This window comes from Rhinoderma darwinii, chromosome 5 (genome assembly GCF_050947455.1).
Source record: "Rhinoderma darwinii isolate aRhiDar2 chromosome 5, aRhiDar2.hap1, whole genome shotgun sequence".
In the NCBI taxonomy this organism is placed as follows: Eukaryota; Metazoa; Chordata; class Amphibia; order Anura; family Rhinodermatidae; genus Rhinoderma; species Rhinoderma darwinii.
This window is the reverse complement of record NC_134691.1, coordinates 69,311,526-69,331,669: the sequence shown is the minus strand read 5'-3', so window position 1 is coordinate 69,331,669 and position 20,144 is coordinate 69,311,526. Positions and strand designations below refer to the sequence as shown.

At 42.6% G+C, this 20,144-nt stretch overlaps 1 protein-coding gene across 4 annotated transcripts in view; it reads right to left on the bottom strand.

Annotated features, from left to right (window-relative positions):
- STAU2 (staufen double-stranded RNA binding protein 2) overlaps positions 1 to 20,144 on the bottom strand; it is a 310,889-nt gene that overhangs the window by 161,422 nt on the left and 129,323 nt on the right. For all 4 annotated transcript variants that reach the window (XM_075826116.1, XM_075826119.1, XM_075826117.1 and 1 more), the window contains one exon: positions 7,150 to 7,362. In XM_075826116.1, coding sequence (XP_075682231.1) covers positions 7,150 to 7,362 — 213 coding nt within the window. The remainder of the gene's footprint in view (positions 1 to 7,149; positions 7,363 to 20,144) is intronic.

Sequence of the window (20,144 nt, the reverse complement as noted above, 5' to 3'; positions counted from 1 at the left end):
TCAGTAATCCAATTTTTGCACTCTTTTTTTTTTCCCACGGAAGTCTTGCAATAATGTTTCCCTTAGACAGCAATGGCACTCGAACTGGTCCGATGAGTTTTGTGTTCAGGAACGTTAGTTGAAGCACCGGCGTTGTATTCAGGAGGAGTTTAAACGTGCACTGCCTGGTTGTCAGAACGATTCTGGACATCCTCCTCTGACCCCTTTTGTCGTCTAGTTGTCGACGTCCACAGGGTCCACTTTTGCTGGATGCTTTTCCTTGTTAACACCTTTCTCGGTTTAATCTCAAAAACCACGCCAGGTTGGCAGTTTTTGAAATACTGGACCAGGCTAGTCTCGTTACGATGATCTTGCCTAAAGTTGCTCAGATCGCTCAATTTTCCCAATATAATGTGGAGTCACACCGAAAAACAGATCCAAGGAAAACGAGCTCACTTGATTTTATGCTGCACTCCGGGGTCACATGTCTCATTTCCATACAGGGAAACTCCAATCGTGAATGAACAGGTGTCACTAATAAGGTGGCCATTCAGTGTATAGTGCAGGGTGATCATGCAGATGTAGGTAACATGAAAATATGTAATATGCAACACCTGATCAAGCAGAGTGTAGTATATGCATGCAGGAGAGCAGAGTGTAGTATATGCATGCAGGAGAGCAGAGTGTAGTATATGCATGCAGGAGAGCAGAGTGTAGTATATGCATGCAGGAGAGCAGAGTGTAGTATATGCATGCAGGAGAGCAGAGTGTAGTATATGCATACAGGACAGCAGAGTGTAGTATATGCATGCAGGAGAGCAGAGTGTAGTATATGCATGCAGGAGAGCAGAGTGTAGTATATGCATGCAGGACAGCAGAGTGTAGTATATGCATGCAGGAGAGCAGAGTGTAGTATATGCATGCAGGAGAGCAGAGTGTAGTATATGCATGCAGGAGAGCAGAGTGTAGTATATGCATGCAGGACAGCAGAGTGTAGTATATGCATGCAGGACAGCAGAGTGTAGTATATGCATGCAGGACAGCAGAGTGTAGTATATGCATGCAGGACAGCAGAGTGTAGTATATGCATGCAGGAGAGCAGAGTGTAGTATATGCATGCAGGACAGCAGAGTGTAGTATATGCATGCAGGAGAGCAGAGTGTAGTATATGCATGCAGGAGAGCAGAGTGTAGTACATGCATGCAGGAGAGCAGAGTGTAGTACATGCATGCAGGACAGCAGAGTGTAGTATATGCATGCAGGAGAGCAGAGTGTAGTATATGCATGCAGGAGAGCAGAGTGTAGTATATGCATGCAGGACAGCAGAGTGTAGTACATGCATGCAGGACAGCAGAGTGTAGTATATGCAGGACAGCAGAGTGTAGTATATGCATGCAGGACAGCAGAGTGTAGTATATGCATGCAGGACAGCAGAGTGTAGTATATGCAGGACAGCAGAGTGTAGTATATGCATGCAGGACAGCAGAGTGTAGTATATGCATGCAGGACAGCAGAGTGTAGTATATGCATGCAGGACAGCAGAGTGTAGTATATGCATGCAGGACAGCAGAGTGTAGTATATGCATGCAGGACAGCAGAGTGTAGTATATGCATGCAGGACAGCAGAGTGTAGTATATGCAGGACAGCAGAGTGTAGTATATGCATGCAGGACAGCAGAGTGTAGTATATGCATGCAGGACAGCAGAGTGTAGTATATGCATGCAGGACAGCAGAGTGTAGTATATGAATGCAGGACAGCAGAGTGTAGTATATGAATGCAGGACAGCAGAGTGTGCACAATGGAGATGTGTACTGTGCAGCACACAGATGAAGAGGGGATCCTGGGGCTACAGGGTAAACACTAATATAATACAAAAACTGAACCTAAAAGATTATTCTTACATATAAATCCACAGATTATGAAAGCATCAAAATACACATTTATTTAACAAGGTAAACTGTATTGCCCAAACCTCACCTAATCCTCAAGAAACTTCAGATTACTAAAAGAATAAGAAATGCTCCTGACATTTTACTACATAATAAACTATTTAACAAAATTCAGCCAAGAATTTTCTATTCTGGTTAGGTAAGAGCAAGCATATGTGAATGAATGCAGGCGATACATAAAAATGTTCTTAAATAGAACGTAAATAATGTATACAGTACATAAAAGGTAATATTTTATTAAAATATTGGTTTCGCTTATCATAAATATGTTACGTAATTTAAGAGAAATAAAACAGAGCTGTGTTAACTAGGCACTGTGTTTGAATATATTAAAAGTGGAAGATCGCATATACTATATAGGAGGCCCAAACAGTAGTTCGAGGTGCCATTTGTTGACGTGTTTTACAAACCGGTATTTTTAGGATAAATTGGTCGGTCAGACAACCTAAAAAAAACTCACACCAGAGAGATGGCGTATATTGGGGTCCCTTATTGTAAGTAGACAACCTAAAAATGAACCATAAAGGGACATAGCCCTAAGAAAAATAGTATACTAAAATAATATACAAAGATGCAAACAAAATACTTTGAGTATAATCGACAATAACATATAATGAAAAGAGAATGGGATACGTCATACACAGAAATACAAACAGCAGGGTCAGATGGAATAGACCATGACAGCAGAGTCAATCATCCAAAAATTTGACCAGACCACGCTCCAATAGTGCATATAGTATAATAGTGCACCTATGAATATAGATAGCAAAGTCCACACGAGGTATATTGCTACCAACTGAAGATAGCGGTACACAAAAGTAGACAATGGATAATATCCATGCCCACTATAACCTGCAAGATATATCTAATGCATGGAAGAATGAAGTGTCCAGAAAACTCAAATAGTTTCAAGAAGATCGCCAGAATATGAATAAAACACTGACTAAGACACAATCAAATCAACAGCTAGAACATACCCTGGGACATGATGCAGATCGCAGAAGGTCAAAGGAGATGAATGGCTGAATAGACGCCTCGACGCGAGTTTCGCCCTGTGACCGGCTTCGTCAGGAGGCTAAATTGGTCGGTCATCATGATTATTTATTGCAAGTGACTTATATAGTGGTAAAAAACTATTTTCAAAAACACTGTGCAGAGATTTTCATCACTCAACTCTGTCCCTGTCCCCAATGGGGCTCACAATTTAATTTCCTATTAGTCAATTAACTCATCAGTTAACTTTTGGAGTATGAGAGGAAACTGGAGTACCTGGAGAAAACCCACACAAACATGAGGAGAACATACAAACTCCATGCAGATGTTCCTCTTGGTCGGATTCAAAGCTGGGACCCCAGTGCTGTAAGACAACGATGCTAGCCATGGAGCCACTTTGCTGCCCACTTTATCCATTATCACGGGATGCTGGCCTGGTGTAGTATTATTCATCATTCCAGACAATGTTTTTGGCTCTGTCTCAGGTGCTTGTGCCGCTTCTCATACAACTTCAAACATTTCTCATACAACTCTCAACTTAGATGTAATCGATATTAGGTGGGTCAGAGACACCCAGGACCCGCTCGCAGCTGAGCTGACGGAATTGGCTGAGAAAGGACGATACAGCTTCTATGCATACAGGATGCATAGAAGCTGTATCATAAAATGTAAAAACTTTTTTTGAATAAAAGTCAATTAAAAAAGTGCTTGAAAAAAAAAAAAGAAAAACCACAAAAAAATTGATTTAACAAAAAATAACATTTAAGCTGAGGGAGAAGATCTCGGCTGTAGTCTTCTATGAAAATCTGGATGTTAGCAATGATAGGTATGTCGGAGAATTGCGGAAAATTTGCCACAATTTACAGATTTGTTGGAAAGAAGGTAAATTTTGTTGGGTTACTGCTACTAGTTGCTCTAGACGGTAAAGTGGTAAAGTTAGTCTACTTTGTTAATCCAATGCACTATTGTGGGTCAGGATGTAGTGCTCCATAAAGGTTGGGATTAGGAGTTTCACCCCTGCAGGGAAGTCTCTATAGGGTTGGGATGAGGAGTTTTACCCCTGCAGGGAGGTGTAGTAGTAGCGTGTTGGTTACTTTATTAACAATTACCCAAAGGAAAGTTAAGGAAAATGTTTTCTGCTGTAAATGAGTCTTGCATATTGCAGATATGTGAGACCAGGGAGGTAACAGCAGTCCAGAAAGGTTCAAGGGTCAAGCACACCGGCCATATGTGCATGTAGGTGCCTTTGTCTTCAAGGAATCTCCAGCAACTTTCGAATATGGATGGGAACCATTAGTGTGTTTTGACTGGAGTTGTATACCAGCAGGTGATGATTTTGCAGGAGTTTTCCTGGACTCTAACATAATGAGATGACCATGTGATGCGCTATACATCACCAAAAGGGGATTTACGCAGAGATCCAACCCAATATGAACAGTTGATAACCCTTTCATTCTTTCCTAAGAAAGTTCTCTCAACCCTCATGTGGATTTTCAATTTGACCTACACGATCCCCTAGGACAATACTTGCTGGCTGAAGAATATGTAGCATCACATGTGTTTCGGGTCTTGACGCCCACAGCAAAATCTCACCCTCTGGATTGCTGCATTATAAAAGGTGAATTTTTATTTCTTAGTCTACCTTAAATCTTTTTTTTTGTCGCACACATGGGGCTTTCTCATTATTTGAAACTGGTGCCAATATTTTTATTTTGTAAGTCTTATTTAGGGAAAAATGGTTACAAAATGGGCAATATTTTGTTTTAGATGCAACCTCTGTACATGAGTGATAACCAGGTACAACTTTTTTTTTTGGTGAATTTGTGATATGAACGTATTAAAGAGGCTCTGTCACCAGATTTTGCAGCCCCTATCTGCTATTGCAGCAGATCGGCGCTGCAATGTAGATTACAGTAACGTTTTTATTTTTAAAAAACGAGCATTTTTGGCCAAGTTATGACCATTTTTGTATTTATGCAAATGAGGCTTGCAAAAGTCCAAGTGGGCGTGTTTAAAGTAAAAGTCCAAGTGGGCGTGTATTATGTGCGTTACTACTTTTACTAGCTGGGCGTTCTGACGAGAAGTATCATCCACTGCTCTTCAGAATGCCAGCTTCTGGCAGTGCAGACACAGCCGTGTTCTCGAGAGATCACGCTGTGACGTCACTCACAGGTCCTGCATCGTGTCTGACGAGCGAGGACACATCGGCACCAGAGGCTACAGTTGATTCTGCAGCAGCATCAGAGTTTGCAGGTAAGTAGCTACATCGACTTACCTGCAAACGCTGATGCTGCTGCAGAATCAACTGTAGCCTCTGGTGCCGATGTGTCCTCGCTCGTCCGACACGATGCAGGACCTGTGAGTGACGTCACAGCGTGATCTCTCGAGAACACGGCTGTGTCTGCACTGCCAGAAGCTGGGCGTTCTGAAGAGAAGTGGATGATAGTTCTCGTCAGAACGCCCAGCTAGTAAAAGTAGTAAAAACGCCCCGATGTACGCACATAATACACGCCCACTTGGACTTTTACTTTAAACACGCCCACTTGGACTTTTGCAAGCCTCATTTGCATAAATACAAAAATGGTCATAACTTGGCCAAAAATGCTCGTTTTAAAAAAATAAAAACGTTACTGTAATCTACATTGCAGCGCCTATCTGCTGCAATAGCAGATAGGGGTTGCAAAATCTGGTGACAGAGCCTCTTTAATGCCTGAGCACTTCATACCCATTAAAAATGCATTTGTGTCATGGAAGATGTTTAATACTGATGCTTTTGCGTCTGGAGAGGTGTGCATTAAAAAAGGCAGCACGTAAATTAACGGGCCAATGTAACGGGACGCAGGCAGGAAAAGGTTATTATTGAAGCCTTAAAGTTTAAAAGATTATTTTCCAGACAGAAGTGATAAAAAAAATTCTCCTTTAAGTTCTCCTTTAATTGTGTCAGCAGTCTGCAGACTACTCTTTATAATAGTCTATAGTTTGCAAATGTGATCCAAACCTAGACTTTATCCATATACCACCAGGGAAGCTGCAAGGAATTGGAATTTCTCCTTGCAGTATGTTTGGAACAGCAACCAGAAGCCATTTCGGTGATGTTAACAGTTCCCTGGTATTTACACCATTTCACCTGCCCCATTTGATAAGAATGATGATTCCACACATGACCACCCAAGTGTCTAATGATTGTTTGCTGAGGAATACCTCTTGTAATAAAATGAACAGACAATCCTGAGTATTTGCTCTTTAGAACTGCATGCTGATTAGTGCACATGATAAGACCAATGATATGACCGCAGATTATAGTCTCAGCCCCTTGATCAAATCCCATAAAGACTCTATAACACAAGGAGATGCTGCTCCACTTTTCACAGGTACAGGGTTAAAGTGTACCTCCAGTTGTACTCTCTCACTCAAACGGGCGGGTGTGGAGAGACGCTCCTGTACACTGGGTGGTACAGTTGGTGTGTCAACCGTATGATGCCCGAAAAGTATCGTGCACGAGTCCAATTCTAAGGACTGCAAGGGTCCTGAGGAAAATCACCAATGCCCAATGCCCTGCGGGAACGCTAACCCAATGCTTCTCCTTTCTGATCCTGAAAATTCTAGATGAGCTAATCTGGTTTGAGACTGGGACAATATTTGTGAAATATTGTATTATAATTTATTTATTCTATATAACAAGAACTATACTAACCTCGGCTTGTTGGCATAATCTATCACCAGACAGTGTTGTATTTTTTTACAGACTATAGTAAAAGTTACAAGTATATTGGTTTTCCCAAACGAAACATTTTGATGCATGAATGATTATTCTGACCAACGGAGCAAATTTCCATCTGTCCAAACTAATTGCTATATCTATGGCTGGCGACTCTCCCCCTTATGACACATCCCACAGGAATCAAACATTGGTGAGGGGGGCATGAGGAGATGGGGGAGCGCCGGGCTTATGAATACAGTGAACGCAAAACTATGTCCACTGTGATCCAATATAGACAGAAAAAGACTCCTTTTCTATGAATCATTTTTATGCGGTCTTCTGAGCGATTATCAAAATGGCACAATAATTTTTGAGCTGTTTGGTAAAGTAGCAAGTCGGACCTATCTTTACAATATTCTGAATATTTTACTGTGCTGTAATAATGAGGCCTCCCTGAAGATCAAGTGACTGATATCTGCAATGGTATCTGTCCCATTTTTGTCATATGTGAACTAAATGTAAATACCTTAATTATGGTTTTGGGGCGCCTTTTTATGTAAAGTCTTGGTTTCTCAATCACAGGGAGAGGTGGGAGTTTTCTCAGGTCTTGCAGTACAGCGGCAGCTGCCCGTCTCTTTGCCAGCTTCTTACTGTTCCCCTCTCCTTCTGCAGTAAACTCGCCCACTGTCACCTTTGTAACAAAACTCTTCATGTGCGGAGGGCCACTTTCTTTAGTCACCTAGATAAAAAGAAAGTGGAGAGATTGTGAGGAAGTCTACAGGTACACTTTAATTAGGTCATGGTCAATGGAAACCTGAACATATGTCTGTTTGTGGATCTTCAACAAATTACAGTAACAGTCAGGTTGTCTTCAGTGATGTTACAATGAAGTTCATCAATTCCACAGGCGTAAATGCATTGTTGAAATTATGTAACCATGTAATGCCGGCGCATGAAGAAAATCGCATTGGGTTTGTGGGAGAAGGGCAGCACATTAAGGGAAGCGCACTGCTTGTCCCTTTGCAGACAGTGCCTGGAAGTATGCAGATCCCATGGGGATACTGAGACTTAAAAAAAAAATAAAAAAATTATGATAATAATAATAAATATGCCCATTTTTAGTTATCCTCTTGCCGCTGCAGCCATTTTATATTTTCCCTCCCTGAATTCCAAAGGCCACATCTTTTGAATTTTTCCATCAATATAGTCGTATGAGGTTTTTTTGCGAGACAAGTTGTAATTTTTAATGGCACCGTTTAATGTAGTGACAAACTGAAAAAAAAAATTCTTTATGGAATGGGAAAAAAACAGCGATTCCTCCATTGTTTTTTGGATTTTGCTTTTACAGTGTTCAACGTGCAGTAACAATTATTCTGCGGGTCGATCTGATTAAAGAGGCTCTGTCACCATATTACAAGTTCCCTATCTTGTACATGATGTGATCGGCGCTGTAATGTAGATTACAGCAGTAGTTTTTATTTAGAAAAACGATCATTTTTGACGGAGTTATGACCTATTTTAGCTTTATGCTAATGACTTTCTTAATGGACAACTGGGCGTGCTTTACTTTTTGACCAAGTGGGCGTTGTGGAGAGAAGTGTATGACGCTGACCAATCAGTGACCAATCAGCGTAATACACTTTTCCCCAATCATTAACACAGCACATAGTAATCTTACTAGATCACTATGTGCAGCCACATACACACACATTAACGTTACTCAAGTGTCCCGAGAGTTAATAGACATCACTAGAAGCCAGAATCCTGACACTTCAGTAACGTTTGTGTGAGATTTACAGCAAAGCAAGCGTAATCTCGCGAGATTACGCTGTAAAATGTCATTTAAAACGAGATTACGCTTGCCTTGCTGTAAATCTCACATAAACGTTACCGTTAATGTTACCGTAACGTTAATGTGTGTGTATGTGGCTGCACATAGTGATCTAGTAAGATTCCACAACGCCCACTTGGTCAAAAAGTAAAACACGCCCAGTTGTCCGTTAAGAAAGTCATTAGCATAAAGCTAAAATAGGTCATAACTCAGTCAAAAATGATTGTTTTTCTAAATAAAAAACACTGCTGTAATCTACATTACAGCGCCGATCACATCATGTAAAAGATAGGGCACTTATAATGTGGTGACAGAGCCTTTAACGTTAATCTAGTGTCCTGATAATGAATACACATGACCATCCAGCCTGGACGTCATGTGTATTGAGAATCCTGACACTTCTGACCCGCAATAGAAACAAAATCTCGTTTACCTCGTAATCTCGCGAGATTACGAGTGGCTTGCTGCAATCTCAAAGCAAAGAGTCAGAAGTGTCAGGATTCTGAGTACACATGACGTCCAGGCTGGATTTCATGTGTATTCATTATCAGGACACTTGTGTATCTGGCTGCACATCGTTATAGTAAGAACGCTGTACTGCTTGTAAATGAATGGAGGTGAGTGTATGACACTGACTGGTCACGGATTGGTCAGCGTCATACACAAACACACCCAGTTAAAAACACATAACGGGAAAAAAACGCCCAGTTGTCCATTTCAAAGCTCATTTGCATATATATATATATATATATAAAATAGCTCATAACTTGGCCAAAAATGAAAGTTTTTTAAAAAAAAACACGTTACTGTTATCTACATTGCAGCGCTGGTCACATGCAATAGGAGATAGGGATTTGAGAATCTGGTGACGATACCAAATTTATATCGTTTTTTTTATCACTTTTCCAAAAGGTTTTGTAGAAGAAAAATTTGTTTTGAGTCACCATATTCTGAGACCCATAGCTTTAATTTTTCCATTGATGGAGCTTTGTGAGGGCTTGATTTTTTAGGGACAAGCTGTAGTTTCTAATGGTACCATTTTGGGGTGCATTGCACTTTTTGATCCAATATTTTTTTGGGTGTGTTGAGGAAATCAAAACACAGCAATTCTGGCGATTTTATTTATTTTTACAACATTCACCATGCAGGGAAAACTTAGAAGGGGACGCACCACTAAATTAATGCTGCGACCCATTCATTCTTAGGATTGGTAGGGATCTTAGAGGTCAGACCTCCACTGTTCAAAAGTGATGGCATATTCTAGCCATATGCCATTACATTTTAAGGTGGGAATAACCCTTTAATTTATACATTTGTCAAGAAAACTCAGAGTACTCAGGTCTGCAAAAAGAATGGATACTACAATGCAAATGCGATAAATTACGGCCCTATTCAATTGACTTTTATTTCATGTTATTTCATTTTGCCACTACAGCTTAGTCCAGCTGACTGACAGATTTGGCTTTCAGCGGTGTTATGCAGCTTCTATGTTTAGTGGCTCCATAGAAGCTGCTGCACAAAAACTAAAAATAAATGTTTAATAAATGTCTATTAGAAAATAGTTTATAAACACATACATTAAATTTGAAAAAAAAAGGATACAGAGGTTTACATAGCCTTTAAAAGTATACCTCCAATTATAACTTTTTTCTCTCTAAAGATTTGGGTAGTAATGCAGTATAACTTTGCCTATAAAAAAAGAGAACCACCAATATAAAAATCAAACAAATTCTCATATTAGTCAAAAACGAAAAACTTTGCCTATTAGTTTAATTAACTTCAAGCTGCCGCTTGGTGTGTATTGGTCCCGTTTTAGCGCCTTCAGCCGTTATATGTATAGCTCCTTATTTTTTCAATCTACGCTCATTGTCAAAGGGTTTACGGATCGATCGATGTGAGAAGCTGGATACAGTTTTTATACTAGCTTCTCCCTGAGCGTTTCCGAGGATTATGTACTGCAGATGACGTCTGCATAAATGCTCAGGAAAGAAAGGAGCCGGTAATTTTGATTGCTGATCGGTTCAGCTGCCGAGCACGTTGACGCTCGACAACAAGGGAACTAAGGGTCAGTTCACACAGAGTTTTTTGGCGCTGATTTTTGACGTGGAAGCCACGTTGGAATCTGCGCCAAAAATGGGCCGAAATCGCCCCCATCGACTTCAATGTGAGCAAGAGACGTGTTTTTTTCACAACGTTTTTTGTCTGCAAAAAACGCTGCAAAAAAACAAAAGCGCAGGCAGTTCAAAATTTGGCTAAAAATTTCTGAAGGAATTCTGAGGCAGATTTTTTCTGCCTGTAAAAAATTCAGTGTGAACTAAATTGTGCAATTCAAACAGGACACCCCCCCCACCCCCTTTTAAAGAGCTGCAGAGAATTTCCCATGTATTGTAGAAAGAAGATCAGCAACTGTGACTCGATACAGGAATAACCTAATCTATACACGTCATTGTATTTGGGTTTTTCATAATCTATTGACCTGTAGTATGTGATTATTAACAGGCATTATTGTAGCATCTATGGCTGCAATGTATAGTATCCTGGAAAAACTGTTTTCCAGAATCACGGAAAGCATTTCATGCAGGTAGATATTTATCAAGTGCATATAAAAAACTGATACATTTACCTGTAGAAACTAAAAGGTAGAGAGGACCAACAACCAGAAGTGCAAGAATGAGAATAAAGCAGGTTGGATTATATGCAAGGAATTCAGTCCCTATGTAGGAATGTGGTCGTATGAATGTCCTTCACATGTGGTCTGCAGGGAGCAGGGAATCATTGCTCTCTGCCCACTGTTCTTAGTAAATGTCACACCGCCAAGTCAGAGAAGTCAAGAAAATGTGAGCAGACACGTCATATTCTGGTACAGCAGACAAAAAAAGATTCTGGGAAACCTGTAAATGCAAATTATGCCCCTAAGGCCAGCAATGTTGGAGAAAGCATGCGAGTAAAATACTAAAGACCTTTATAGGGCTCTATAGACTATAACCAAACACATTACAATGTGCAGCACGGGAGAGAAACAAAACATGCCTTCTCTACGAATACCACGATAAAAGAAAATGAAGTCAAAAGAAAAAAAAAACACTATCAAATTCCAGAATGATGAATACAGCCAACCCCACAAGTTCCGTGTCATAGCCTGTGCCACGTCACATGGAGTTCCTATGGCTTCGTACTAAGGAATGACAGGCATTCTGTATGCTGCATCTGGTACCTCTGTACTGTACCGTTTTACAGCATCCGATGGAGTGTGCCGCATCCCACAAAATTATCCATGTCGTATTACAGCTCTATGCAACTCTGAACTTGTACGGAGCAGTAAGGCCCCATGCATAGGACTATAGTTTTCATCAACTATTACGGATAATCTGCAGACCCATTCAGTTCTATAGGCCTCGGACACCTTTACGTATAATTAGGGATGTGTGTCCAGGCCGTAGAAATGATCCACAAAATATAGAACATGTCCTATTCCTGTCCGCAACTGCGGCACGGACTCGCACCTAGAAGTCTATGGGCGTGTGCAAAATGCGGACGGCTACGGATGTGCATCCATAGCCATCCATAATTGCGGAAGCAATGCGACAGCAGCGGATTCTCCAGGAAAATGGGGCCTGAGTGATCATGTGACCTTTTCAACCTTGTTTTTGTGGATCCGTGAATACGGATGAACTACGGACAGTATTTGTGGACAGCAGGCCAGATATGCGGATGATTGCGGATCCGCATTTACGTACAGTAAAAAATACTAAGGTCATGTGCATGAGGCCTAATACGGCAGTGTACATGAGCCTTTAAGGCTGGAATCACACATGTAGTTTTCGTGTCAGTTTTTAATGCCAATTTTTTTTGTTTGGTTAAAAAAGAGGAAAAGTATAATTCTTTCCTTTATACTTTCTTACTTTTTGGATCCCCTCCTGGCTTTGGCACAAAAAACTGCATCTAAATCTGCCACAAAGATTGCATGTGTGTGTGATAACAGCCTAAGGCTGGATTCACACGAGCATGTTCGGTCCATAAAGGACGGAACGTATTTCGGCCGCAAGTCCCGGACCGAACACACTGCAGGGAGCCGGGCTCCTAGCATCATAGTTATGTACGATGCTAGGAGTCCCTGCCTCTCCGTGGAACTACTGACCCGTACTGAAAACATGATTACAGTACGGGACAACTACGAGGCAGGGACTCCTAGCGTCGTACATAACTATGATGCTAGGAGCCCGGCACACTGCAGTGTGTTCAGTCCGGGACTTGCGGCTGAAATATGTTCCGTCCTTTACGGACCGAACATGCTCGTGTGAATCCAGCCTTTGAAGAAATGAAAACACATTTTCTTAGGCAAATCTCAATTGGTGGAAGGGGGGGGGGGGGTGGTCACACAAGTTTGTGTGTTTTTTTATTTAGTTTTTTTTTTTTAAGGTGGTCCTTTTCATTTCTGTAGGATTCAAATAATCAACATCTGTATTCATCGTTTTTTTATTTTTTATTTCAGAATCATAAATGATCTGTCTCTGGGTTTTGTGTTTGTATGCTTGTTTTTGTATTGAGGTGAACAGATGATTTTTTCATCTGTTTCCCAAATTATTTAGATTAGTAGTAAAAAACATGACTGACTGATATCTACTGAATTTGAACCAATGGATCGACTCAGTATCTGAACCATTCACATAAAAACAAAAAAAACAAAAAAGAGGAAAAGAAATGATTAAAAAAATCTGATCCTGATAGGAATATATATTTTTTGGGGAAAAGCAGGGATATACTTTGCTTGAGCAACAATCTCCTTTTCAATACATAAGCGTTAATAACTGCCCATGTTTCCAAGTTTTATCAAGGGGTACGGTTCAGTTACATAATCAATTAATTGTAAAATTTTTAGTCTAATATTGCATTTTTTTATCAATGTACAAAAAGGAAAAGAGGGGTTACTTAAACATGAGAATAAAATTAAAAGATAAGCCTAGTTGCCAAGTCAATGAAGGGATCACGTTAGATAAAATCAGAAAAGACAGACAGGAAATGACTAAGGAACAATCAAGGACCTAGGACTGTATTCGCTTTACATTAACACAAACATTTTTGCACCAAAGTTACAATCTCCGGGGGCGTGGCTTAGCGCGCAGCAAGAGCGGTCGCATGTTCTAGGAGCTCCGCAGTAAACCCGCGCCATAGTTATCCTGCAGAGATCCTGAGGCTTCCATACCATACAAATAAAACGTCCAGACGCTCGAGACGACCGGGGGCAAACACCGGAGCCAGCATGGGACCCACTAGAGGTCAGACGGCCGCGGAGAAGCTGCAAAACTTTGCACGGGGTGAGGGGCAAGATGGCGGACGCACGCCTCTGCCTCAGAGATCTAAGGGAGGAGAGGCATCATGCAGCAAGGAACCAGATACAGAGACACCTCCAGAACCCACGCTGTCGGAAATGACTACTCAACTCCTCACAGCTATAGCAGCATGTAAAACTTCACTTACCGGTAAGCTGGAGGAAGTGAAGATTGACATCGGCCTTATGAGACAGGACATGCAGACCATGAGGGAACGTTTGACCCACGTGGAGAATAAAGTATCCGGGGTGGAGAACAGAACGGCGTCCCTACCGGAGGCCATTGCTGACTTAGAATCGGCGGCTGAATTATGGAAACAGAAGACTGACGATATGGAAAATCGACTTCGGCGTAACAACATACGCATAATTGGCCTGCCAGAGAGAGCTGAAGGTCAGATTCCTGGTGATTTCGTCCTGCAATGGATTAAAGAACTGTTTCCTGATGCGCCATTTTCGCAAGCCTTGGCGGTTGAGAGAGCCCACAGAGTGCCGGGGAGGCCGCCACCACCAGGGGCTCCCCCCAGACCGCTTCTGGCACGCATGCTAAACTGCAATGACCGGGACTTGATTTTACGCCTGACACGCAGGCTGCCAGAGATTACTTATAATGGGGCGAAAGTCTCCATCTTTCCCGACTTCTCGGCGGAACTGCAAAAAAGACGGGCGACCTTCTTGGCTGTTAAACGACGCCTACGGGAGTTGGGAGTTTCTTACTCCATGTCTTAGGCCTCATGCACACGACCGTAAAAACTCCCGTTATTACGGGTCGTAATTACGACCCGTAATAACGGGCTCATAGACTTCTATTGGCGACGGGTGCCTTCCCGTTTTCTCACGGGAAGGTGCCCGTGCCGTTGAAAAAAATAGAACATGTCCTATTTCAGGCCGTAATAACGGCACGGACAGTCCATAGAAGTCTATGGAGCTCTCGTAATGACGGGTGGCTACATGTGTGCACCCGTCATTACGGCAGCGTTGCTAAGCGACGTCAGTAAATAGTCACTGTCCAGGGAGCTGAAAAAGTTAACTGATCGGCAGTAACTCTTTCAGCACCCTGGACAGTGTCTACCGATCAGTATAAACCTGTAAAAAATAAAAATAAAAGACTTTCATACTTACCGACAACTTCCTGCTTCCTCCAGTCCTGTCTCCCGCCCGTTGCCTTGGTGACGCGTCCCTCTCGACATCCGGCCCGACGTCCTGGATGACGTTTCAGGCCATGTGACCGCTGCAGCCAATCACAGGTCAATCACAGGCTGCAGCGGTCACATGGACTGCCGCGTCATCCAGGGATGTCGGGCTGGATGTGAAGAGAGGGACGCGTCACCAAGACAACGGCCGGGTAAGTATGAATTTCTTTAACTTTTATTACAGAAAGGGCTGTCCCTTCTCTCTATCCTGCACTGATAGAGAGAAGGGGCTGCCGATTAGTGCAGTGCTATTTTGCCGCCAAAAACGTGCCCGTAAACACGGGTGGAATACGGGTGACACCGGACCCATATTTACAGGCACGGGTTCGTAAATACTGGTGCAAAACGGGTGGAATACGTGTGACACCGGACCCGTATTTACGCCAGTATTTACGGGTGGGAAAAAATACGGTCATGTGCATGAGGCCTTATTATCCGGCTAGGCTGCGTATTGTGGACGGAGAGAGAACCATCTTTTTCAATTCCCCACAGGATGCTGATGATTGGGTGAGAGGCAAGCACCCGCCACGAAGGAACTAGCTATGTCTATGTCTGACATCACGGTTGGTACCTCGTGTTGAAATATCTGTTGTTGTTGGGCTGTGCTGTCACGTTGGACTCTCCTGTTATCCTATAAAGACCCAGCCTGAAGAGGATATGGACTGGGCCTGGCGGAGAATGGATGGTCCTTATGCAAGACCAGTACTAATTTGAGTTCCCTTGAAGTACTGGACGCCATGCCCGAAGAAGTTGCTGGTTGTTTAAGTCCTGTTGGAAGCATCCCTAGTTGATGTTTGGCGCGGGTATTACCCCCGTATATTCAAATGCCACGTTATGCGGCACGCACCGGTAATGTAATATGCATCTCAATGCATTGCCGGTTTGGTTGTGTTATTAATAACCTGCTGTTTTGGGTTTTAAACTGGAATGTGCCTTGGGTGCGGATAGTTATAGCACCATTCATGTACAAATGTAACCGCATAAGGGATGTAATGCACAGGTATAGCCATTTCATGAGATGGGATGGAGTGTTGATGTATATTCAGAAATATGAATCTCTCCTGTATTTGGAAGATGTAGTTCATGAATGTCTACTTTAACGGTAATGTCGTGGAATGTGAGGGGCATGGGCAATCCACAGAAGAGAGTGATATTATATAGTTATATACGTAAGATTAACCCTCATATATTGTGCCTCCAGGAGACACACCTAACGCCAGCTAAAATGAAAACGGTTCTCCGGCCCTGGGTACAGTGGTCTAGCCACTCATATCACACAACATACTCGAGGGGCGTGTCCATATTAGTGCACAAATCGGTGAGATGGGAAGCAATTCACACTAAGGTGGATAGTGAAGGTAGATATGTCTTTGTGTATGCACTTATAGAAAATGTGCCTCATGTCTTGTTGGGTATATACATCCCCCCCGCCAGCTTCATTACAGATTCTACATTTGGCGGCCACCTTTGCAGCCACATATCCGACCGCTAGAGTGCTTGGCATGGGAGACTTCAACATGGTGGTAGATAGCAACCTGGACAGGTTTAGTGCTACTACTGGGCAGGCCCGGACACCTTCCACGGTATCAGTTCTAGGTTTACTGTTTGATGAGATGGGATGGAAGGATCTCTATAGATATAAATACCCAATGAATACAGTGTACTCTTGTCACTCCCTAGGCAGAATACAGTGTACTCCCTGTCCCGTATAGATTAGATGGTGGGAAACTCTTTAATTGTACCTTTGGTGGAATCAATCTCGTATAAATCTAGGGCAGTATCTGATCACTCTCCAATGGTGGCCAGCTTCAGCATCCCAGGCCCTTCACTGCCTAAAAGTTGGAAAATACACCCCTTTTGGCTGACCCTGATAGGCCCACAGGATAGGATCCCTGATCAACTGGAGGTGTTTAACAGGGAACATAGCACTTTTGAAAATTCCAGCATTGCCTGGGATACACTGAAAGCGTATCTTAGAGGGTGTCTCCGGTCCACAATTTCATACATAAAAAAAAGACTCCTCCAGAACAGAGGTGGAGTTGGAGAAACAATGCGCTGACCTAGAGGGTAAATACACGGCTGACCCCACTGACATAAATAGAGACCAATGGTTGCAAATTGGGAGGAAGTACCTGCTACTGCTGCAGGAAAAGGCACATAGGAAGACATTTTTTGCAAAACAAACATATTTTGAACTGGGTAACCAGTCTAGTAAAATGTTGGCCCATTTAATCCATCAAAACTCTAAAAGCCCAGCTATTCTTAAAATTCAAAGCAGTTCTGGGGAATGCTTGACTGACTCCCAAGGCATAGCCGAGGCATTTGTCCAATTTTACAGGGGGCTATATGCCTCACAATCTCGGTATGATAAGTCTGAGCTCCAGTCGTATATGGATGGTATTATGTTCCCTAAGCTGAGTACGGAAGGTAGAGCGGCCATGGAAGAGGCTGTGACTGAGGATAAAATAAGGGAAGCTTTGAAAGATATGTCAAAGGGGAAGGCACCGGGGCCTGATGGGATCCCTATTGAGGTATACCATAAATATTCAGATCATCTCATTCCCTCATTAGCTGCTATGTTCGCGTATGCACTTGAAAGGGGGCAGTTACCTGAAAGTATGTATGACGCCACTATTATTGTTCTGCTGAAACCAGACAAAGACCCAGTGGAGTGTGGCTCATACCGGCCGATATCATTACTAAACAATGATTACAAATTGCTTACTAAAATATTGGCAAACAGGCTGAATAAAGTTATTCCCCAAGTAATTCATGAGGACCAGACAGGCTTTATGCCAGGGAAATCTACCTCAGACAACATCCGGAGGGTACAGATTCTAGCTCAGATAGGGAAAGAGATGAAGGCTGACTGGGCGATGGCGTCTTTGGACGCCGCAAAAGCTTTTGATTCCATCGAATGGGTATATCTGTTGGAAACCTTGGAGAGGTTTGGGTTTGGACCACAGTTCCTTAGATAAATTTCGATCCTATATTAAGCACCGAGGGCACAAATTCTGGTGAACGGTATACTGTCCCCATATTTCCGGATACAGAGGGGTACTCGGCAGGGCTGCCCCCTCTCCCCATTGCTGTTCGCTCTTGCTATAGAACCCTTAGCTTTACATATACGCCAACATACTGGATATAAAGGGATTAGTTTGGGGGGTAAGGAGGATAGGATTGGCCTGTATGCAGATGACATGGTTCTTTTTATGTCCCAACCGAGAGTAACGCTGCCCCTGGCAATCACTACTTTGGAATTCTTTGGGGGGTTTTCTGGCCTTTACGTCAACTGGACCAAGTCTTTTTTTATGCCATTGCAGGAGGCAGGATGGCCGGACGTGTTGCACGGCTTAAGGGTGGTCTCCTCATTTAAATACCTAGGAATTGTTATAAAATCGAGAGCACGGGAATGATCATGTCACTAATGTCTTGCCATTGTTAGAATATATAAAGGCTAAATTTCGGATATGGAGCACTCTTCCCCTAGCGGTGACGGGTAGAATAAATCTAATTAAAATGGTCATTCTTCCTAAATGTCTCTATATCCTCGAACATGCAGCGACGCCAGTATTCAAAATGTTTTTCAAACAGATACATGCCTTATTTCCAGGGTTTATATGGGGCTCCAACAGATCGAAGCTCAGTCTCGCTACTCTGCAGCGTCCCAAAACATTAGGTGGGGCAGCGTTGCCAGATCTTTACCTTTATTATCTAGCGGGGCAACTAAGATATCTGAAAATCTGGGTCGCCAATATGGCCTTGCCAGATAGGGAACACCACCTAGCGTTCCATATGCATATGTCCACTCTGTGGCCGGTATTGGAGGGGTCCCTGACCGAAATTAAAAATGTATTGCAAATTCATAGGGTGGCATCTCAGGTGTGGAGGGCTGCGAAGAGCATATACAGTCACTCGGGAGTGCAAATTGACATGTCATTATGGTCTAACCCCCTCCTCCCCCAGATATCAGAGGAACTGGCTCCACAATTTTGGATTCAACACGGTATATGTACTATAGGGGACATATATACGGATAATATCCTCAAATCGTTTTCACAGGTGCAGTCGGAATTTGCAATACCCAGGACTGCTTTTTACAGATATCTACAACTACGCCATGCTCTTAATGCCCAATTCCCCCCCCCACTGACACGACATTCACTCGGCTTCCTCTGATAGGAGTTGTTAGGTCCCAAGGCCACAGAGGTCTGATATCTGCTATATATACATCTCTCATCACAGCCAAAGTAGCTAGTACACCCCTGATGATCAAAGATAAATGGACTGTGAGGATACCTGACCTTGCGGAAGAGGACTGGGATGAGATCCTAACCTCTCCATTATATGTGTCGCCAGCTGCTAAAAACAGGATGATACAGCTGTTCATAGTCTATCAAAGCTACTTGACACCTGTTAGAATGCATAAAATGGGTAGATACCCGAGCACAGAATGTCACAGATGCCGGTACCCTAGATCAGACTTTTGGCATATGATCTGGGAGTGCCCGGTCATCTCCTCTTTTTGGAAGGAGGTGGTAGGAGTTGCTGCGGACATCCTGCATATCCCGGTCCAAGTAAGCCCACAAGTGTGTATATTTGGTCTCCTACAGGATGAACAGTGGCCCCGTTATTTGAAAATATTCCTCCGGGAAATACTCTTTATGGCACAAAAGGCTATTGCTTTAAGGTGCATGGACCCTCGTCCTCCCACGGTGGCAGGGTGGAAAGCATTGGTGAATTCTGTTATCCCGTATGAGAGAATAATGTATAGACAGAGGGGTTAAATTGATAAATTTCATGGGATATGGGAAGCTTGGTGTGATTCTGCGGTGACACAGTATACTCCGCATAGGTATAGCGACCTTCGTAGATCACTGACACATGTCTGAACATCTGGGGTGGTGGACCTAAATCAGTTATGCAAACTGTTCTAATTTGTCTTGGCTACTGTTTTCCAATATAGCTGCTTTGTAATTCTGATGGATTCTAGACTCATGTTAACTGTCTAATTGCATGTATGCACTTCTCCTTCTCTGTAAAGTTGGAATGTTAAAGATTCTCATCCATGTCTGCATTCTATACTGTATTATGTGTATGGATTGATTGCATTTGTACTACGTTTCTCCGACCACGAATAAAGTCTTCTTGAGACATTATGTAGTCTA